Here is a 23,390-nt window from a genome sequence, read left to right on the forward strand (position 1 = left end):
CTGCTCTAAGGAGAACAACCCCAGTTTCTCTAGTCTCTCCACGTAACTGAAGTCCTTCATCCCTGGTATCATTCTGGTAAGCCTGCTCTGCGCGCTCTCTCTCTAGTGTGATATTTCAGTGTTTGGTGTACGTACATCCCAGGCCTGTATACATGCCAAGGGTTAACCCACCACCCCTAGTCTCTGTTCCTAAAGGAACTGGCTCATCTTCACATGAGGTTCTGTGGGAGCACCTCTAAATGACCATTACCCGTGAGCCTGGTAGGTCAGTCTCCGCAGGGTATTTGATAGTTGGGGCAAGGAGGGTGAAGGAAGAAATGTCGTCGGAGCTAGATTGTGTCTACATAGAAACATAGAAGATAGGAGCAAGAGTAGGCCATTCGGCCCCTCGAGCCTGCTCCACCATTTAATGAGATCATGGCTGATCATCCAAATTCAGAACCCTGTCCCTGCTTTCTCCCCATATCCCTTTAGCCTTAAGAAATATATCAAACTCCTTCTTGAATATATTTAATGACTTTGCCTCAACTGCCTTCTGTGGTAGAGAATTCCACAGGTTCACCACTCTCTGGGTGAAGAAATTTCTCCTCATCTCAAATCAAATCAAATCAAATCAACTTTTATTGTCATTGTTAGTGCACAAGTGCAGTACAACGAAATGTAGGCTTGCGGCTCCCGAGAGTGTACATTTGGATTAAGACATTTAAACATTCAACATACATTTGGCTTGTAGTATATTAACATAAACATAACCATAATAAAGTGCATTGGCAGATGTGCAGGCTTTAGAGTTTATTTGTGGAGTTCAGTAGGATGACAGCCCTGGGAAAGAAGCTGTTCCTAAATCTGGTCGTTCGGGTGCGAATGCATCTGTAGCGTCTCCCAGATGGCAGGAGGGCGAACAGACTGTGGCTGGGGTGGGTAGGGTCTTTGATGATGGACCGTGACCTCCGTAAACAGCATTTCTGGTATATGTGCTCTATGGTCGGTAGCCGGGTGCCGGTAATGCGTTGGGCAGTTTTGACTACCCACTGCAGGGCTTTCCGGTCATAGTAGCTACAGCTGCCATACCATACTGTGATACAGTTTGTCAGGATGCTCTCTATAGTGCAGCGGTAAAAGTTAGAGAGGATCAGGGGTGACAGATTACATCCCTTCAGCCTCCTTAGGAAATATAGGTGCTGCTGGGCCTTCTTCACCAGAGAGGAGGTGTTGAGGGACCAGGAGAGGTCTTCTGTGATGTGGACTCCGAGGAACTTAAAGCTGTCCACCCTTTCCACCACAGCCCCATTGATGTGGATGGGGGTGTGACTTCCGCCTTTGGACTTCCTGAAGTCCACAATGATTTCTTTTTTTTCTTGGTGTTAAGGGCCAGGTTGTTATCGGCGCACCACTTCACGAGATGCTGGACCTCCTCCCTGTAGGCTGACTCATCGTTGTTGGTGACCTGGCCTACTACCGTGGTGTCATCCGCAAACTTGATGGTGTTGGAACCATTAACAGCCACACAGTCGTGGGTGAAGGGGGAGTAGAGGAGGGGGCTCCGCACACATCCTTGTGGGGCCCCTGTGTTCAGGGTCGGCGGGTGGGGGGGGAGGTGTGGTTACCTAATTTGACAGACTGGGGTCTGTTTGTTAGGCAGTCCAGGGTCCAGTTGCAGAGGGAAGTGTTCAGGCCAAGAGTTTGGTGGCCAGCTTGTTGGGGACGATAGTGTTGAATGCTGAGCTGTAGTCTATGAACAGCATTCTGATGTAGGTCTCCTTACCATCTAGGTGATTCAGTGCCGAGTGTAGAGCAGTTGTGATTGCATCCTCCGTTGATCTGTTTGCACGATAGGCAAACTGGTGTTGGTCAAGGGAGGCAGGAACACTGGCTTTGATGTGGGCTAAGACCAGTCTCTCTCAACACTTCATTATGATGGGTGTGAGTGCGACCGGTCGATAGTCGTTCAGGCACGTCACAGCCGTTTGTTTTGGCACAGGAATAATGGTAGTGGTCTTGAAGCATGTAGGGACTACTGCCTGGGCCAGTGACAGATTGAAGATGGTGGTGAAGACATCAGCCAGCTGATCAGCACATTCCTTGAGTACCCGTCCAGGGATGCTATCCGGTCCAGCAGCTTTTCGTGTGTTCACTCCGCGTAGAACACCCCTTACGTCGGAGGTCGACAGAGTGAGCACCTGGTCTTCCGGGGGTGGCAAGGCTTTGGTAGCCGGCTCCCTGTTGTCCCTGTCGAAGCGGGCGTAGAAGTTGTTAAGCTCCTCCGGAAGGGAGGCATCGCTAACCGGGGGACTGGTGTTTTTGCCCTTGTAGTCAGTGATGGACTGGATGCCTTGCCACATGCGCCGGGGGTCCGAGTTGTTGCGGAAGTGATCCTCTATCCGCAGTGTCTGTTTCCTTTTGGCAGTCCTGATACCCTTTTTTAGGTTGGTCCTAGCTGCACTGTAAGCCGCCGCGTCGCCAGATTTAAATGCTGCGTCGCGTGCTTTCAACAGTGAGCGGACCTCTCCGTTCATCCAGGGTTTCTGGTTGGGGTATGTCCTGATATTTTTATGGGTCGTGACAACCTCGACGCAGCTGTTGATGTAGAATAGCACTGTGGATGCGTATTCCTCGATGTCATTATGGGCAAACATGCCCCAATCAGTGCGTTCGAAGCAGTCCTGAAGCTCCGATACTGCCCCCTCTGGCCATACTTTCACTGCTCTCACTGATGTTCTCCCTCTTTTGATGAGCGGTTTGTATGCCGGGGCTAGAAACGGGGAGAGGTGGTCAGACTTCCCAAGGTGGGGGCAGGAAATGGCCTTATAAGCGTCTACAATGCTCGTGTAGACTTGATCCAGTGTGTTCTCCCCTCTTGTGGGGCAGGAGACATTCTGGTGGAATTTCAGTAGTACAGTTTTTAGGTTTATGTGATTGAAGTCCCCCGCGACGATAAAAGCTCCGTCTGGGTGCGCAGTTTGTTGTTCGCTGATGGCCCTGTAGAGGTCCTTCAGTGCTAGTTTGGCATTAGCGTGTGGTGGGATGTAGACCGCAGTGATGATAACAGCCGTGAATTCCCGAGGCAGGTAGAAGGGTCTGCACCTTACCATGAGGAATTCCAAATCAGCTGAGCAGGATCTATCAATTATATCAGTGTTAGTGCACCAGGCATTGTTAGTGTAAATGCACAAACCGCCTCCCTTGCTCTCACCGGAGTCTGCAGTTCTGTCGGCGCGGAAGACCGTGCGTCCTTCTAGTTGGATGGTGGTGTCAGGGATGCCGTTGCTCAGCCAGGTCTCTCTGAAGATCATGGCGCAGCATTCCTTTGTCCTTTTCTGTGTGGAGAGATCCAGTTTGATCTCATCCATTTTGTTCTCCAGTGACCTGACGTTGGCCAGGAAAATACTTGGGAGGGAGGGTTTGTGTGGGGCCCTCTTCAGCCTGTTTTGGATACCTGCCCTCTTACCCCGCTTCTGCTTGCGTTCTCTGCGCGGTCTGCGCTGACTTCCGGCTGGGGAAGGACGCCACGCTGGTCCCGGGGGTCGGGCGATGTCGGGAGGCAGATAGATGTCGCCGAGCGTAAGCTGCACACAGTCGGCCCCGATGTCTAGGAGCGTCTGCCGGCTGTACAGTAGGTCAGCCTTTAATTCCCGAATCAGCAGAGTCCAGAAGAGACTCAGAAGGAGGGTGAAAACGCTCAGTCTCGGGAGAGACAAAGCCGCTGCGTCCGTGCGCGCCGCCATCTCTGTCCTAAATAAATGCCATATTTATTCCAATGTTGGGAGGACTTGTAAAAATCAATATTTCATTGTGCAGTACACACGTCTCCTGCATATATGACAAATAAAATTGAATTGAATTGAAAAATGGCTTACCCCTTATCTTTAGACTGACCCCTGGTTCTGGACTCCCCTGCCATCGGGAACATCCGTCCTGCATCTAGTCTGTCTAGTCCTGTTAGAATTTTATAAGTTTCGATGAGATCCCCTCTCATTCTTCTAAACTCCAGCGAATATAAGCCCAATCGACCCAATCTCTCCTCATACGTCATTCCTGCCATCCCAGGTATCAGTCTGGTGAATCTTTGCTGCACTCCCTCCATGGCAAGAACATCCTCCCTCAGATAAGGTGACCAAAACTGCACACAATACTCAAGGTGTGATCTCACCAAGGCCCTGTACAACTGCAGCAAGACATCCTTGCTCCTGTACTCAAATCCTCTCGCTATGAAGGCCAACATACCATTTGCCACCTTAACCACCTGCTGCGCCTGCATCCAACAGCCACAATTTTTTTTCCAAGCGAGGATCACTGGATAGTGAAGAGAGGGAATCCTGAACTTTCTTTCCCTCCTCCACTGCCTATTCCCAAGTTGGTTAACTGACCAGATCACAAGGAGCTCTCATCAAGTAGCGAGTGGGTGAATTCTTTTTGATGAATGTGCTGCTTTGAAACTGGAGGCAAGCTTTGCCCCAGCGTGGCTCCTCCCCAGCCATGCACCGTACCTGCAGATTCAGACGTTCAAAAGGTACAGCTGTTGCAGCATCAAAATACTCTGTTCAAAACGATGGGAATGAACTCGATTTTTCAAGGTGCTCACTCGGGGTTGAGAGGGAGTGGTGGGCAGGCAGTGGTGCGCTGGCTTTCTGGGAGGTGTGACTCTTCTTCCTCCCCTCCCTGTGGAGGATTGGGCTGCTCTTTGGTGCTTCCCTCATAAGGTTTTGAGATTGGCAATTTGCCTTGTGAGAAATTGCAGCTGGGATTGCGCTGTGGTACCTGTGCACTGGTGTTGGGTTGAATAAACTCTGCCGTTGCTGAGTAGTTTCTTGGTGACCAGCTGCTGTGTAATCTCATATGTTCACCCTATTCCGTGGTTTAATTCTGATGCCTTTATCAGTGCCGGTAATCAGTTTTGTAGCAGGTAGGGTAATCGTCTTGATTTGTTCTTCTCCCCATCTCTCCTGAAGGTGTTGGCTCCTGCTGGGAAGCGGCTATACAGACACCAACAGTACCTGTAAACTGTGCGTGAGCATCGCCACCAAGCCTGGTCCTGAACTTCGATATGCACACACATTCCAGCAGGGATCGCTGGCTAGCATTCGGGGTGGTAAAACCTCACCAATCTTTCTCTTCCTCCCTAACCCTGGGGCATTGTGGATGATCATCGTATGTCCCTCCCCATTATTTTTCCTCGCCCCGTGCGAGTTAAAGACCAACAGTAAATGACATTTTCTTCTGGCATGACTTGGGAGGAGGGGGTTTCAGTTGAAATTGCCCATTTCCTCAGTTTCTATTTTGTTGCCTGTTCTCTCAGGTGATGACAGATGTCGAAGACAAGAATGAGTGGAAAGAGTGCATCGATATCAGTGGGGTCCGGCTGCCCACTGGGTATTTCTTCGGTGCGTCTGCAGCCACCGGAGACCTGTCAGGTAGGAATGAACGTGTCTGTTTTATAACCTCATTGCCCTGTGCTTTACTTCTCACCTGAGTCAGCAGGCTCTGGGTTCAAGTTCCACTCCAGAGCCCTAAGCACAAAATCCAGGCTGGTACTGACTGAGTGCTGAACTGTCGGAGGTGCTGTTTTTTGGATGAGACGTTAAACCGAGTCCCCATCTGCCCTCTCAGGTGGACATAAAAGATCTTACGGCACTATTCGAAAAAGAGTAGAGAAGTTCTCCCCGCTGTCCTGGCCAATATTTATCCGTCAACCGACATCAATAAAACCAGTCATTATCACATTGCTGTTTGTGGGACCTTGCTGTGTGCAAATTGGATGTCGCATTTCCTACTTTACAATAGTGAATACACTTCAACAGTACTTCATTGGCGTGAAAGGTGTTATGTAACTTAATTCTTTCTGCAATATTTTGCTATCGTACTAGTGTTTGGTTCACTGCCACACCTCTTCTAGGAATGCCTACCTTGAAGAAGTTCTGCTCTTCTCTTCGACGGGATCTCCGTTTGGCTCTTCAACCTTGTTCATCTTCATTACTTTCAGTTTCCCTTCTCGTGTTTAATCAGGTATCTGCCAAGACTCGGCTTCACAGCCACATCATTTTCCTCAGCAACTGTCTCCGTTTCCGACTTATTCCACGTGGATTCCAACTAAACTTCCACCCTTCGTGTTTCGGATCCACCCAGGATTACAAATATCTCCAAGATATTCATCGTTCCTCGAACTACTGCTCTCGCCGCATCTTGAGATGCACGTTCAACGCCATGCGGTGCCACATGAACACTCTCGACCTCTCTCTTCAGCAGCACTCTATCTCAAAGCTGTCCGGGTCCACAGTTCCATTTCATCCTTCGACTCATCCAACGCTTCAACAAAAAACTTTTTTTCTTCCTTTCCGATGTCAAGGATCGCAAGCTTCATCAACTCTTGGATACCAATGCCCCTCCGGAACCTTCTTCCCCTTCACTTTGCTCTGACCCCCTGATGCGCTATCAATTCTAATAAAAGGCTGGGCAGAGTTCAGAACGACAGGCTTTTATTAACTACTGAATTGCACTTCAGACAGATCAGGACTATGCCTCTAGTGGACGACCGAATGCCAGGAGCTGCCATGCGGCCGCTCTTATACTCGGTAGCCCAGGGGCGGAGTCAGCTGAGGCATAGTCAGGCACAACAGTGAAACAAGAGTGAACGACGACAACAACAACAACAACAGTGAACACAGTGAACTACAGTGGTTTACCACATTCACCCCTCGTTTAAAATTAAGTCCGGCAGGGTGAAGTGTATCAAAAGTTCGAGTAGGCGAGTCTGTCGGGCGGCCTCGTTTGCCGTCGAGATCTTTGTGGCGACGGTTGCGATGGTACAGCTTCCCACGACGCGTCTTGAGCGGGGTCCAGCACCGGCGTATCGTCCCCTTTGGTGTTGGGTGGGCGAGTGGGCTCCGGCTGGTCCTGGGGGCGCGGCATGCCGTCTACTGGGGTGGAATGGACAGGGGTGAGAATTGGGTCTACTGAATTTTGGGCCGTGTCGGAGGGGGTCGTGGTGGGGGGGCAATGGTGGCGGGTCAGTGGACCCCGAGGGTGCCAGATCTCTAATGGAGACTGTATCCTCCCGCCCATCCGGGTATGCCACGTAGGCGTACTGGGGGTTGGCATGGAGGAGGTGAACCTTCTCTACCAGGGGAGCCGTTTTGTGGGACCTTGCATGCTTCCTCAGCAGGACGGGCCCTGGGGACGTCAGCCAGTGTGGTAGTGAGTTACCGGATGTGGACCTCCGGGGGAAAAACAAACATTCGCTCATGGGGGGTTGCGTTGGTGGCTGTACACAGCAGTGACCGGATGGAGTGGAGCGCATCGGGTAGGACATCCTGCCAACGGGAGGTCGGAAGGCCCCTAGATTTTAAGGCTAGGAGGGCCGCCTTCCAGACCGTCGCGTTCTCTCTTTCAACCTGTCCGTTCCCCCGGGGGTTGTAGCTGGTGGTCCGGCTTGAGGCAATACCTCTCATGAGCAGGTACTGACGGAGTTCGTCGCTCATGAAGGACAAGCCCCGGTCGCTATGAATATAGCTGGGAAAACCGAACAGAGCAAAGAGGTTGTGCAGGCATTTAATGACCGTAGCGGTGGTCATGTCCGGGCAGGGGATGGCAAAAGGGAAACGGGAGTACTCATCAACTATGTTGAGGAAGTACACATTGCGGTCAGAGGAGGGGAGGGGCCCTTTAAAGTCGATACTCAGGCGCTCAAAAGGGCGGGTGGCCTTGATCAGGTTTGCTCTGTCAGGCCTATAGAAGCGCGGCTTGCACTCTGCACAGACTGGGCAGCTCCTGGTCATGGTCCTGACCTCCTCGATGGAGTAAGGCAGGTTGCGGCCCTTAATGAAATGGAAGAACCTGGTGACCCCCCGGGTGGCAGAGGTCGTTGTGGAGGCCCCGTAGTCGATCGATCTGCGCGGTGGCGCATGTGCCTCGCGATAGAGCGTCTGAGGGTTCGTTGAGTTTCCCTGGCCGGTACAAGATGTCGTAATTGTAGGTGGAAAGTTCGATTCTCCACCTCAAAATCTTGTCATTTTTGATTTTACCCCTCTGCTTGTTGTTGAACATGAAAGCAACTGAACGCTGGTCAGTAAGCAGGGTAAATCGTTTTCCAGTCAGGTAGTGCCGCCAGTGGCGCACCGCCTCCACAATGGCCTGGGCCTCTTTTTCCACAGAGGAGTGTCTGAGTTCGGAGCCCTGGAGGGTTCGTGAAAAGAAGGCCACGGGTCTTCCCGCCTGGTTAAGGGTAGCGGCCAGGGCAAAGTCGGATGCATCGCTCTCCACCTGGAAGGGGATGGACTCGTCTACCGAGTGCATGGTGGCCTTGGCAATGTCATCTTTTATACGGTGAAAGGCTAAGCGGGCCTCCGCCGTCAGGGGGAAGGAAGTGGACTTGATAAGTGGACGGGCTTTGTCCGCATAATGAGGGACCCACTGGGCGTAATAAGAAAAGAAGCCCAGGCACCTTTTGAGGGCCTTGAGACAGTGGGGCAGGGGAAGTTCCATCAACGGGCGCATCCGGTCAGGGTCAGGACTGATGACTCCGTGTTTCACCACGCAACCAAGGATAGCGAGGCGGGCTGTGCGGAATATGCACTTTTCCTTGTTGTACGTGAGGTTTAGGAGTTGGGCCGTGCGGAGGAACTTATCAAGATTGGCGTCATGGTCCTGCAGGTCATGGCCGCAGATGGTCACGTTGTCCAGGTAGGGAAATGTGGCCTGTAACGCATTCTCGTCGACCATCCGGTCCATCTCCCTCTGGAAGACGGAGACACCGTTGGTGACGCCGAAAGGAACCCTGAGGAAGTGAAAAAGGCGGCCGTTTGCCTCGAAAGCTGTGTACTGGCGGTCCTCAGGGCGGATAGGGATTTGGTGGTGTGCTGCCTTGAGGTCAATGGTCGAGAAAACGCGGTATTGCGCTATCTTATTAACCATGTCGGCTATGCGGGGGAGGGGGTATGCGTCCAACTGGGTGTACTTGTTGATAGTCTGGCTGTAGTCGATGACTAGGCGCTGCTTGTTGCCAGTCTTAACGACTACCACCTGGGCTCGCCAGGGGCTGGTACTATCCTCAATAATCCCCTCTTTCAGGAGCCGCGTCACCTCAGATCTTATGAAGGATCTGTCCCCGGTGCTGTATCGCCTGCTCTTTGTGGCGATAGGCTTGCAGTCGCGGGTGAGGTTGGCGAACGGGGGGGGGGGGGTGTGATTTTGAGGGTGGAGAGACTACAGGTGGGGCGTGGCGGGCAATTTAAAAACTGCTGGTTGCAGACAGTGAGCGGGGGAAGAGGTCCACCGTATGTCAAGGTGACACTCTTAAAGTGACAATGAAAGTCCAACCCCAGTAGAACGGCAGCGCAGAGATGTGGCAGGACGAATAGCTTTACATTTTTATATACGGAGCCCTTCACCGAGAGGGTCACTACGCAGTAGCCGCCGACGTCTGCTGAGTGGGATTTCGAGGCCATGGAGATCCGATGGCGCGTTGGCCGGACCGAGAGGGAATAGCGCCGTACTGTATCAGGGTGTATGAAGCTCTCCGTGCTCCCGGAATCAAAAAGGCAAGTTGTGGCGCGGCCATTTACCTGGATGTCCATCGTGGACCTGGCTAGCTGATGGGGTCTGGATTGATCCAGCGTGATGGAGGCCGCTGTGGAGTCGGTAGCGTCGCTGTAGAACCCCGGTGAGGCGGCGGTGGGTGAGTCGGGGGCCCGTTGGCAGAATGGCGGACAAGATGGCGGCGTCGGAGAGGAAGGACAAAATGGCGGCGCCCATGACGATCCCCACGAGGCTGGAGGGAGGCAAGATGGCCGCTCCCACGAATCGCACGCGGCGCTGCTGGAGGTAGGGGTCTTCTGACTTCTGCAGACGCCAGCGTAGTGTCCCTTCCTACTGCAGGCAGAGCAGACCGCGTTTTTCGCCGGGCAGCGCGCCCTGGGGTGTTTGGTTTGGCCACAGAAATAACATTTCTGGCTCGGGCGGGACATCGCTGCAGCAGTTGAGGCCAGGGCCCGTGACGGCGCCGCGTCCCAAGGTGGCGGCAGCTGCGGCATCCATGAGGCGGCCGCGCGGTCCGGGGAGTAGGCCTCCATGTTCCGGTGGGCTACGTCCAACGAGAGGGTGAGTGAAATCGCCGCCTTCAGGTCGAGCTCGCTACTTTCCAGCAGTCGCTGCCGTGTGTGAGTGGACCTGAGGCCCGTCACGAGGGCGTCCCGGATGAGCTCCTCCGTATGTTCTGTGGCTGTTTCTTGCTTGCATTCGCAGGCTCGGCCGAGTTCCTTCAGCGCCCGTATGTATGCTTCTGTGGGTTCCCCGGGCTGTTGTTTGCGAGACCCCAGGAGATGTCTTGCGTAAACATAGTTGACCGGGCGTGCGTATTGCTCCTTCAAGATGTCGATAGCCCCCTGGTAGCTCGTAGCGTCCCGGATAAGGGCAAAAGCTCGGTGATTTACTTTAGAGTTCAGCACCCTGAGCTTGTCGGCATCGGCGGCGACGGTCTCGCCGGATGCAGTCAGAAAGGACTCAAAACAGTGCAGCCAGTGCGAGAACTTAGCAGTCGAGTCCGGTTCTTGCGGGTCGAGTTCCAGGCACTTGATCTTAAGAATGTGCAGCATCGTTTTTTTTTTTTTTCAGTAGTTAATAAAATTGATGCGCTATCAATTCTAATAAAAGGCTGGGCAGAGTTCAGAACGACAGGCTTTTATTAACTACTGAATTGCACTTCAGACAGATCAGGACTATGCCTCTAGTGGACGACCGAATGCCAGGAGCTGCCATGCGGCCGCTCTTATACTCGGTAGCTCAGGGGCGGAGTCAGCTGAGGCATAGTCAGGCACAACAGTGAAACAAGAGTGAATGACAACAACAGTGAACTACAGTGGTTTACCACACCCCCCTTCTCCCAATCTCACCCCCTGCTGTGTTTTCACTATCCCCTCTGACCTTCCCCTCTCTGACCCCGAACGATCAGTCCTCAGCAAAGGCCTGAGCTTCATCCCCTTACACCCCCACCTCAATGAATTTCGAGCTCGGCACGATGTTGAGCTCTTTTTCCGCCGCCTTCGTCTCCGTGCCCACTTCTCTGGCCAGGAGTCTTCCCCCCGCACGACTGACCCTTTCTCCCGCTTGCAGAATTCCCATTCTACCTGGACCCCTCCCCCTGGCCTCTTACCCTCTCTAGATCTTTTCATCGCTAACTGCCACCGTGACATCGGCCATCTCCATTTCTCTGCTCCCCTCACTGACTCCAACCTACCTCCCTCTGAACTTGCAGCACTCCATTCTCTTAGATCCAACCCTGACATTGTCATTAAACCTGCTGACAAGGGTGGTGCTGTTGTTGTTTGGTGAACTGACCTCTACCTAGCGGAAGCTGAACGCCAACTCTCCGACACCTCCTCCTACCTCCACCTGGACCATGACCCCACTACCGAACATCAAACCACCGTTTCCAAGACTGTCACTGACCTCATCTCCTCTGGAGATCTTCCCCCCCGCTGCCACCAACCTCATAGTTCCCCAACCCCGCACAGCCCGCTTCTACCTCCTTCTCAAGATCCGCAAACAGGACTGCCCTGGTAGACCCATCAATTCAGCCTGTTCTTGCCCCACGGAACTTATCTCTTCCTATCTCGACTCTTTTTTCTCCCCTTGTCCAGTCTCTTCCCACCTACATCTGCAACTCTTCGGACGCCCTCCGCCACTAACAGTTTCCAGTTTCCTGGCCCCAACCGCTTCCTTTTCACCATGGACGTACAATCCCTCTACACCTCCATCCCCCACCAGGATGGCCTGGGGGTGCTCCGCTTCTTCCTTGAACAGAGGCCCGACCAGTCCCCATCCACCACTACCCTCCTCTGCCTGGCTGAACTTGTTCTCACATTGAACAACTTCTCCTTTAACTCCACTAATTTCCGCCAAATCAAAGGTGTTGCTATGGGTACCCGCATGGGTCCTAGCTATGCCTGCCTTTTCGTGGGATATGTGGAACACTTTGTTCCAGTCCTACTCAGGTCCCCTCCCTCACCTCTTTTTCCAATACATTGATGACTGTATCGGTGCCGTTTCCTGCTCTCGCCCTGCAATAGACAATTTCATTCACTTTGCCTCCAATTTCCACCCTTCCCTCACCATCACATGGTCCATCTCTGACTCTTCCCTTCCCTTCCTCGACTTCGCTGTCTCCATCTCTGGGGATATGTTATTGACCAATATTCACTACAAGCCCACTGACTCCCACAGCTACCTGGACTACACTTCCTCCCACCTCGCCTCCTGTAAGGACTCTATTCCATTCTCCCAGTTTCTCGGTCTCTGCTGCATCTGCTCCGACGATGCCACCTTCCACATCATTGCTTCCGACATGTCTTCCTTTTTCCTCAACCGAGGATTCCCCCCTACCGTGGTTGACACGGCCCTCGACCGTGTCCGTTCTATCTCCCGCACTTCTGCCCTCACCCCTGCCCCTCCCTCCCGGAACCACGATAGGGTTCCCCTTGTCCTCACCTTTCACCCCACCAGCCTCCACATTCAACGGATCAATCTCCGCCATTTCTGCTACCTCCAAAGTGATCCCACCACCAAACGCATCTTCCCCTCCCCTCCCCTTTCAGCATTCCGTAGGGACCACTCCCTCCAGGACACCCTAGTCCACTCCTCTATCACCCCCAGCACCCCTTCCCCTTCGCCTGGCACCTTTCCGTGCAAGCGCAGGAGATGTAACACCTGCCCCTATACCTTCCCACTGTCCAGGGCCGCAAACACCCCTTCCAGGTGAAACAGCGATTTACTTGTACTTCTTGCAATCTAGTATACTGTATTCGCTGCTCACGATGTGGTCTCCTCTACATTGGGGAGACCAAACGCAGATTGGGCGACCGCTTTGCGGAACACCTCCGTTCAGTCCGTAAGGGTGACCCCGAGCTTCCGGTCGCCTGTCATTTTAATTCACCGCTCCATTCCCACTCTGACCTCACCGTCCTTGGCCTCTTGCATTGTTCCACGGAAGCTCAACGTAAACTCGAGGAACAGCACCTCATCTTCCGATTAGGCACTTTACAGCCTTCCGGACTCAATATAGAGTTCAACAATTTCAGATCATAACCTCGGCCCCTATTACATTTTTACTTATATTTTTTATCCACACCTTTGTTTTGGTTTTTCCCTCTTTCGCCCCCCCCCCTTTTTTTCTCTCCCACATGGCAGCTGTCTCTCATTCTGCAGAACATTTCACACCTAATCTGAGCCGTCTTTTGCCTCCACTAGTCCTATCACCATCTCGTCTGGTTTTGAATACCTCTTAATGTCTCTTCACTTCTTTTGTTCTCTCCCAGCCCTGCCTTTCGATCTATTTCATTTCTTTTCCAGTTTTGAAAAAGGGTTCACCCGAAACGTCGACTCTAATTTCTCTCCACGGATGTTGCCTGGCCTGCTGAGTTTTTCCAGCATTTTCTGTTGTTATTTATTATTAATTCTTTCTAACTTTGTTTCCTTTTTTGTTCCCTTCCTTGCGTCGTTCCCTTCCTTGCGTCGTTCCCTTCCTTGCGTCGTTCCCTTCCTTCACAATGATTCCAGACCTAATTACACACACACTAGTTGGGAAGGTGCTTTGAAACAGTTTGAGATTGAACTGTTCTTTCTCTTTCTCTTTCAGACAACCATGATGTTATTTCCATGAAACTTTACCAGCTGACCGTGGAACACGCACTAGAGGACGAAAACATAGATTGGACCAAAATCGAGCCCAGCGTCAGTCTCCTGAAATCTCCTAAAGGTTCGTTAAACTGCCCTGATAATTAATTTCAAGGGGACTGGGTAGCGAGCACCAAAGATAATGGAGAGAAAAGGAAAGTGTCCTCTGATCCTTGGACTTTCAATGGGTAAAACGGGCCTGGTGTAGTACTCTGACCAGATGGTGGGCAGTTCGGTTCCCCCGTTAAAGGGTTCATACAGTGGGAGTTCAGTTATCTCACAGGCTCATGGTCTGGCAATGCCCCAATTTAAAATGATCATCACTGTGTTTAAATCCCTCCATGGCCTCGCCTTTCCTTATATCTATATCGCCCTACAACCCCCTCAGATCTCTGCGCTCCTCCAATTCTGGCATCTTGTGCTTTCCCCACTCCCTTCACCCCACCATCCGCAGCCGTGCCTTCTGTTGCCTTGGCCCTAAGCTCCCGAATTCCCTCCCTGAACCTCTCCACCTCTCCTCCTTTAAGACACTCCTTAAACTTACCTCTTTGGCCAAGCTTTTGGTCACCTGTCCTAATATCTCCTTATGTGGTTGTGTTAAATTTAACCTGATAACGCTCCTTTGAAGCGCCATGGGAGGGGGGGTGGGGGGGATTGGAGGCTGCAGCCATGGAGTGCAGAAGAGGGAGGGAGGGATCGGAAAGACTGGGGTTGTTGGTGGGGGTGCAGGTAAGCTGCATCCAGCAAATAAGTGGAAAGACACTTGCTGGATCCAGCATTCCTCGCCCCCCCCCCCCCCCCCCCCCCCCAATAGCTGCCGGGGTCCCCGAGACCCAGAAAACCCGGCCAGCCAGGGTTAAATTTAAAATGGAGATTAAATCTGAGGCCTCTCTACCTCTCTTTCCTTCTTTAAGATGCTCTTTAAAACCTTTAAAAGTCATTTACCCTAATATCTCCTTATATGGCTTGGTGTCAAAATTTGTTTTATAATGTTCCTGTGAAGCGCCTTGGGATGTTTTACTACATACTACATTAAAGGTGCTACATAAATACAAGTTGTTGTTGAGGCACATAGCCTCATTATAATATTTAAATGACTGACCTGCCTCCTGGGAGCGGATTGGTCGCCTGCCCCCGTCCCGCCTCTGATAAAACTGGAAGTGGGCGGGTTTGGATTTTTAACATTTTAACATCCCACCCGACACAAACCCACCTGTTGTTTGGGGGTTAAAATTCCCCATATTATCTCCGATACGCACTCAAACATTCACCTTAGTGGGTTGGAATTTCCTTCCTGCTGACTCTTTGTGTGAAGCTAGTTTCCAAGGGGGAGGGTACAGTAGCAGGCTTGATTGACAGCTCTTCAGTCCAACCACCTGCAGAGGAGAAGGGATCAGGAGCCAAGCCCTCAACATCCTGTTGGACAGGAAACAAGAGAACCAAGATCCACATGTTGGCTGTGGCAGCGGTCTTGAGAGGGAGGCCCAGGCATCTTACCGTAAGAAGAGAGCTGGCTGCTCCCAGCAGCATATCCTGGTCTGATTCAATGTTAAGAATGACAAATGTATTTAGCCCACTAACCAGGACAGGGCTGTGTGGTATATTATTCTTGTTCAAGAGGAAGAAACATAAAAGATAGCAGGAGTAGGCCATTCGGCCCCTCGAGCCTGCTCCGCCATTTAATGAGATCATGGCTGATCATCCAAATTCAGTACCCTGTCCCTGCTTTCTCCCCATATCCCTTGATCCCTTTAGCTTTAAGAAATATATCTAACTCCTCCTTGAATATATTTACTGAATTGGCCTCCACTGCCTTCTGTGGTAGACAATTCCGCAGGTTCACCACTCTCTGGGTGAAGAAATTCCTCCTCATCTCTGTCCTAAATGGCTTAACCCTTATCCTTAGACTGTGACCCCTGGTTCTGGACTCCCCCGCCATCAGGAACATCCTTCCTGCATTTGGTCTGTCTAGTCCTGTTAGAATTTTATAAGTTTCAATGAGATCCCCTCTCATTCTTCAAAACACCGGCGAATATAAGCCCAATCGACCCAATCTCTCCTCATACGTCATTCCTGCCATCCGAGGTGTCAGTCTGGTGAATATAGAATCAGTCTGGTGAATATAGAAGGAACTGTAGTTACTTGTAGTGAGTGAGATTTTGTTAGAACTGTTATGCTAGTAATTCTTTGTCTGTCTAATAAACCAGCTTCATGACTTGTATCTGGCCTTGCCTTGCAAAAGTATTAATCAGTCCACTTAGCGAGAGATTGGCGAAGCACATGAGGGCACAAGTGAAAGAATGATATCTAGTTTAGATGGCCCGGAGGTCCTATTGTTACAGCTGTGGGTTATGCTTACAAACCATTAGATATTGAGATGAAGGGGTGAGCTCCTGATCACAAGAGATACAGGGTCCACTTACAGAAGTGATTAGCACAGCCGAATCCAAGAGAATACCTGAGGAAGACTCGAAGTTTCTAACAATATGCCTTGAACACAACTTCAGCTGTGCAATCCCTAGGTTTTAAACTAATAAGGGAATGAAAAAATTGAGAAACAAACAGAAAGGAGAGAAAAAGGGACAAGGCCTGTAGGAAAGATGAAGGAGAACAACAGATCAGATGGAGGACAGAATAAAATGAGTACGGTCACCAAACAAAAAGATGAAGATTTGAGTTGTATGTACATGAATGGACAAAGTATTGTGAATAAATTGATTGACTATCTCCAGAGCTCCTGTCACTGTCCTAGTTTGGAGGCAGGGGCTTTAACCCTGGTGTTTGGGACTGGCCTCGGTCGCCTTTCATTGACTGAGTCACGGTTTGCAGGTTTTGGACGCTGTTGGCTAATTTGAGTATTAGCTCGTCCATCTTTTGGTGGTGGTTCCTCCGTTGAGGCTCCCACTATCTCCACATCTCTGCTCCCCCAGGTGCTCATCCACGCAATGCCGGTGGCTCTTTCGGGACGTGGTTAGGTCACTTAACCGCTGCCCGGCACTTGGCGTTGCCCATTCATGGGTAGCATTGTCTACTGTCACTATGGTAACAGGTTTAACACCTGACCTGACGCATTATGAACTGACAGAAGTGTAAAATTTAAAACCGACCCCATCAGACATTGTCATGTAAAGTTTTAGTGATTCCCTCAGAATGCCCACAGCCATTATCAATCTCCCGGGCACTAAAGTGACTCACCGTGATGTTGAAGTGCGTACGACAGCCCAGCTCCCCCTCCCCAGTCTGAGCACTGACTCCGATACTATTTGTGATCATATGTCAGTGTTACGCCATATCTCCCCTTCTTACCTGAGCTGTGATTGTTTCATTAATAGCCAAACTAAGTTTAAATTCTTGCAATGCAAAGAAGCTAATTTCACCCTTTTTTTTTAAGATATTAAAAGTCACCTTATGATGGTTTGTAAATCCGTCCCGGTCACACCACTGAAATGGCCATTATCAAAGTCACAAATGGCATCCATGTGCACTATCCCTCCTCATCTTGAACACAGTTGACCACACCATCCTCCTTCAACACCTCTCCTCCATTGTCCACTGGGTAGGACTACCCTCGCCTGGTTCCATTCCTATCTGTCCAGTCATAGCCAGAGAATCTCCTGCATTAGCTTCTCTTTCTGCTCCTGCACCGTTACCTCTAGAGTCCCCCAAGAATCTATCCTTGGCCCCCTCCTATTTCTCATCTACGTGCTGCCCCTTGGCAACATCATCTGAAAACACCATGTCAGATTCCACATGTACACTGACAACACCCAGCTCTACCTCACCACCAGCTTTCTCAACCCCTCCACTGTCTGATTTGTTACGCTGCTTGTCTGACATCCAGTATTGGATGCGCAGAAATTTCCTCCAATTAGATATTGGGAAGATCAAAATCATTGTCTTCGGTCCCTGCCACTGACTCAATCCCCCTCCCTAGTCACTGTCTAAGGCTGAATCAGCTATATGCAACCTCAGCATCTGAACTGACCCGAGATGAGTTTCTGTCCCAATATCCTCTCCATCACTCAAACCGCCTAACTGGATGCTCTTCGAAAGAACCAGTGCAGACTTGATGGGCCGAATGGCCTCCTGTGCTGTACCGTTCTATGATAAATTTGTGTTTTGGGTTGAGGTCCTTCAGCAGGAGCTCTGATGAAGGGCCTCACCCAGAGGGATAACCATTATTTATCTGTTGAATGCATTTATGGTTTCTTTCACCTTTCTCCTTCACCATTGCCTCCTCCTCCACCATCTGTCTGTCTTCCTTAAAACCCACCCCTTTGAACCCAACATTCGAGTCACGCACCCCCTCCTGATATCTCCTCCCTCGGCTAGGTGTCAATTATCGTCCGATCACGCCTCTTGGGGCATCTTCCTGCATTAAAAGACGCCGCGTAAATCTAAGGGTTGTGACATTTTTGCTTTCCTTTTGCCTTCCAGATAACATCGACGATCCGACAGGAAATTTCCGGAGCGGGCCGCTGACCGGTTGGAAAGTCTTCCTGCTCCTCCTCTGCGCGTTGCTCGGGATCGTCGTGTGTGCCGTGGTGGGCGCCGTGGTCTTCCAGAAACGTCAAGAGCGCAACAAGCGGTTCTACTGAATGGAAACCGCCGCAACGGGCCTTTAAAATGTGAAGCGTTTTTTTTCTACACGGTGGTTTGTACGACATGAGGTGTTTATATCTGGAGCGGGGAATAGAGATCAAAAATATTTTCGTATATTTCTATGAGAGATGATGTGGGGCTGGTGATGATGAGTGGGATGGGGAGATTAACGGATATCACACAGCTACCCGCCCCAGTCACTGTATCAGACGGGGCCTGGCTTTTTTTTTTTTACTGATACGTTTGTTGAAAATGCATATGATTTTGTTTTTTGAAATTGTTCTTTTACTAAAGATGTTGAGCTTGTTTGAACTGGATCCTCTATCTACGGTACCCTTCCTGTTTTCAAATGTGCGGGCTTCAGTGTACGATTGAGTGGTACTATAAGTAGTTGCTGTATTCTTTGATACTGTGTGGCTGTATATGTCAATGACACCAGATTAGTCTCTGACTTTCTGTCTCTGTCTCACAAGCTGCACTCCACTCTTCATCGCTCAGATCCGTTCAGTCTGACCTAAGCTGAGCTGTGATTTGCCCATTGAAAGCAGGCTGCCTCTCGTGCGAGGGGAATCATGTCACTTGTGAACCACATCTGCCAGTCTGCAGGATGCTAAAAGGGTGGAGCCAGGGTTGGGGTTTTGGGGACCGCTACAGATTCTTTGATCTGAGGGTTTCGTGTGTGGCTTTGGTGGGTTTGAAACGGGACAGTTGAGAGATGTGCGTCAGGCTGTAGTGTAGCTCCTGAACATGTCTTCTCTTTCTCTCTCTCTAGTCAGTGGTCCTTGAAACGATCATCTATTTGTTTAAAGCTCCGTATGCTCTTGTACCCGCCCTTTGTTTTCACTGCATCGTCACTGTCTTCAAATCAAGACATCACATCATCATCTACTCTAAACTCTTTCTTTCCCTAGGACCTCAAAACTGTGGAACTCCTCACCTCCTGCAGTCTTCCCTCCAACGATTGCCAGGCCTTTAAAACCCAAGCTTGGCATCACCGAACCACCGCCTCCTGATTTACCTCCCCTCTCTTTAGCCTCAGTGTGGGGTCATGCACCGTGGGCCTCAGCCTGCCACCTCAGTTTAGAAAAAACAGTGCCGAACCTAACTGGACACAACCATGTCGGAAGCATATAAAATGGTCCTGACTCTCTCTCCATGGATCTACACAAGCCGCTGTATTTGTCTGTCAGGAGTTCAGTCGTCGATGACTGGTCAGCTTTTAATGAATTAATGTATCTTCTTAATTTGCACTATTCTGTGTGGGGTGGGGTGGGGCACTCTGCATTTAACCTGATTGCTCCTTCAGTGGTTCACAATGCTGCTTCTAATTGGGCTGTGGATAGAAGGTTCTAACTAATGGGATCTGAAGATGTTTACCATCATGGGGGGAGAACACAAGTTGTATTTACATGTGACATAGTTACAATAATGTAAACTGGAATGTAAGGAGCAACTTTGTGTGGTGGGTACTGAGAAATAAAGAGAGTTAATTTATAACTGCCTTTTGTCTGGAGCCTTTCCTCTCTTTTCACCCGCGCCCCCCCACACCGCCCCAAAAACTACATTTCAGTTTTATAAACTTGTTTCCTTGAGAATATCAAGCCTGGAAAAGGACAGGAGGCCCAATGCACTTGTCCTTTTTCTTCCGAGTCCCTCAAACCCTTCTCTTCCCCACAAATGTTATTTAGTTGGCTGTTGGATCCACAGCCAGGATTACCGCTCCCGATTGCTGTCCACCGGCTCCTGCGGGAAAGTCGGTCGGAGCATGTTGATGTCCGTGGAGGCTACGATTCCTCCACTGTCAAATAGTCTGCTGGGGCTCGCCCTCCCGGGAGACAGCTGGCTGAGAGGCAGGAAGGATTCCAGATCTCCCTGCAATCTGTAATAAAAGGGACAGGAGTACTGGCGGGGGTGGGGGAGTGGCCTGGAAGATCATGAAGCAGAACAGATGGAAGATTTGTACAGCATTGATACGGAATTCTGAATTGTGCTGGGTTAAAACTGATACTTTATAACTGGGGACGGGTGGGGTTGCTGACGTTCTGTTTGGGAATTGGAAATTCTATTCAAGCACCTCCGCTGAAGCTTGCCATCGATCGACAAATGACAGAACACTTTCTAACTTCTAAGCCCAAAAGAAAAATTATACATCTGCAGAAGGGAGGTCCCAAAGGGGCAAGGTGCTGATGATATACGCCATGCATCCTTTTTATCATCGAGTACACAGAAGGAGGCCATTCAGCCCATCATACCTGTATCGGCTTTTTGAAAGCTACCCAATTAGTCCCACACCTCTTTCCCTATAGTCCTGTAAATGTTTCCTTTTCAAGTATTTATCCAATTCCCTTTTTGATGTTACTATTAAATTGGTTCATAATTTGGTGCATAAAAAAATTCTCCCCTCCTCTGTCTCTTTTATCTTAAATCTGTGTCACAGAATCACAGAAACCCCACAGTGCCTCAGTGTCCTCTGGTTACCGACCCTCCTGCCACTGGAAACGGTTTCTCTCTATCAAAACGCCTCATAATTTTGAATGCCTCTCTTAAATCTCCCCATTACCTTTTAAATGCCCCCTTTGAGGCTGAGACCATAGTTACAGCCTTGGTGTACTGAAATAGGAGTGCTCATACGGCAATAATGTATTTTGAGCCCTGCTGCTTTTCAGTCTGCTGACAGTCTGCAAGCACAAGGCACCCAATTGCTAACAGTTATCCTCCTCTTAACCTGCCTGCCTGTTCACTCCACCCTCCAGTCGTTCAGTTTAAAAGAATACCCCATGACAACCTGATCCTCCGTATCTTTGAGAATTGTTTTTTGTATCAAATTAAACCTTACCTTGCCTTGCTGACCATCTGAGACCACCTTGCCCCCTGCAAGAAAAATACTTCGCTGATGATGGAGGGTGGGTTGCTGGGACCCAGAGACTAAGTGTAGAATTTAATGGACATAGAAAGATAGGAGCAGGAGTAGGCCATTCGGCCCCTCGAGCCTGATCATCCAAATTCAGTACCCTGTCCCTGCTTTCTCCCCATATCCCTTGATCCCTTTACCTTAAGAAATATATCTAACTCCTTGAATATATTCAATGAATTGGCCTCAACTGCCTTGTGTGGTAGAGAATTCCACAGGTTCACCACTCTCTGGGTGAAGAAATTCCTCCTCATTGAAGGCCGATAAATCCCCAGGGCCTGATAATCTACATCCTAGGCTACTTAAGGAAGTGGCCCTAGAAATAGTAGATGCATTGCTTGTCATCTTCCAAAATTCTATAGACTCTGGAACAGTTCCCATGGATTGGAGGGTAGCTAATGTTACCCCACTATTCAAAAAAGGTGGTAGAGTGAAAACGGGGAATTACAGACCGGTAAGCCTGACATCGGTAGTGGGGAAAATGCTAGAGTCCATTATGAAAGATGTAATAGCAGAGCACTTGGAAAACAGTGACAGGATCGGACAAAGTCAACACGGATTTACAAAAGGTAAATCGTGCTTGACTAATCTATTGGAATTTTTTGAGGATGTAACTGGTAGAATAGATGAGGGAGAACCAGTGGATGTGGTGTATTTGGACTTTCAGAAGGCTTTCGATAAGGTCCCGCATAAGAGATTAGCGTGTAAAGTTAAGGCACATGGGATTGGGGGCAAGGTACTGACTTGGATAGAGAACTGGTTGGCAGACAGGAAGAAAAGAGTTGGAATAAAGGGGTCTTTTTCCATGTGGCAGGCAGTGACTAGTGGGGTACTGCAGGGATCAGTCCTAGGACCCCAGCTATTCACAATATATACAAATGATCTAGACGAGGGAACTAGATGTAATATCTCCAAGTTTGCAGATGACACAAAGCTGGATGGGCGTGTGTGCTGTGAGGCGGATGCCGAGAAACTCCAGTATGATTTGGACAGGTTGGGTGATTGGGCAGATGCAGTATAATGTGGATAAATGCGAGGGTATCCACTTTGGTGGCAAAAACAGGAAGACATTATTATCTGAACGGCAATAGATTGGGAGAAGGGGAAGTGGAACGAGACCTGGGTGTCCTTGTGCACCAGTCGCTGAAGGTAAGCATGCAGGTGCAGCAGGTGGTTAAGAAGGCAAATGGTATGTTGGCCTTCGTAGCGAGAGGGTTTGAGTATAGGAACAAGGATGTCTTGCTGCAGTTGTACAGGGCCTTGGTGAGACCACACCTTGAGTATTGTGTGCAGTTTTGGTCGCCTTATCCGAGGAAGGATGTTCTTGCCATGGAAGGAGTGCAGCGAAGATTCACCAGGCTGATACCTGGGATGGCAGGAATGACTTATGAGGAGAGATTGGGTCGATTGGGCTTATACTCGCTGGAGTTTAGAAGAATGAGAGGGGATCTCATTGAAACTTATAAAATTCTAACAGGACTAGACAGACTAGATGCAGGAAGGATGTTCCCGATGGCGGAGGAGTCCAGAACCAGGGGTCACAGTCTAAAGATAAGGGGTAAGCTATTTAGGACAGAGATGAGGAGGAATTTCTTCACCGAGAGTAGTGAACCTGTGGAATTCTCTACCACAGAAGGCAGTTGAGGCCAATTCATTAAATATCTTCAAGAAGGAGTTAGATATATTTCTTAAGGCTAAAGGGATCAAGGGATATGGGGAGAAGGCAGGGACAGGGTACTGAGTTTGGATGATCAGCCATGATCTCATTAAATGGCGGAGCAGGCTCGAGGGGCCAAATGGCCTACTCCTGCTCCTTCTATGTTTCTATGTTTCATCTCAGTCCTAAATGGCTTACCCTTTATCCTTAGACTGTGGCCCCTGGTTCTGGACTCCCCCGCCATCGGAAACATCCTCCCTGCATCTAGTCTGTCTAGGCCTGTTAGAATTTTATAAGTTTCAATGAGATCCCCTCTCATTCTTCTAAACTCTTGTGAATATAAGCCTAATCGACCCAATCTCTCCTCATACATGATTCCTGCCATCCCAGGTATCAGTCTGATGAATCTTTGCTGCACTCCCTCCATGGCAAGAACATCCTTCCTCAGATAAGGTGACCAAAACTGCACACAATACTCAAGGTATGGTCTCACCAAGGCCCTGTACAACTGCAGCAAGACATCCTTGCTCCTGTACTCGAATCCTCTCGCTATGAAGG

General features: G+C 50.0%; 1 protein-coding gene across 1 annotated transcript in view; it reads left to right on the forward strand.

The window, feature by feature from the left end:
- The window catches only part of lman2 (lectin, mannose-binding 2), a 51,515-nt gene extending 31,750 nt beyond the window's left edge, over positions 1 to 19,765 (forward strand). Inside the window, exons 6-9 of the mRNA XM_085995076.1 lie at positions 5,297 to 5,411; positions 13,625 to 13,744; positions 18,100 to 18,290; positions 19,176 to 19,765. Coding sequence (XP_085851202.1) covers positions 5,297 to 5,411; positions 13,625 to 13,744; positions 18,100 to 18,260 — 396 coding nt within the window. The 3' untranslated portion in view covers positions 18,261 to 18,290; positions 19,176 to 19,765. The remainder of the gene's footprint in view (positions 1 to 5,296; positions 5,412 to 13,624; positions 13,745 to 18,099; positions 18,291 to 19,175) is intronic.
- Positions 19,766 to 23,390: the final 3,625 nt, after the last annotated feature.

The sequence above is a fragment of the Somniosus microcephalus genome, chromosome 8 (assembly GCF_052327205.1).
Source record: "Somniosus microcephalus isolate GS21.2 chromosome 8, FLI_Smic_1.0, whole genome shotgun sequence".
Lineage (NCBI taxonomy): Eukaryota > Metazoa > Chordata > Chondrichthyes > Squaliformes > Somniosidae > Somniosus > Somniosus microcephalus.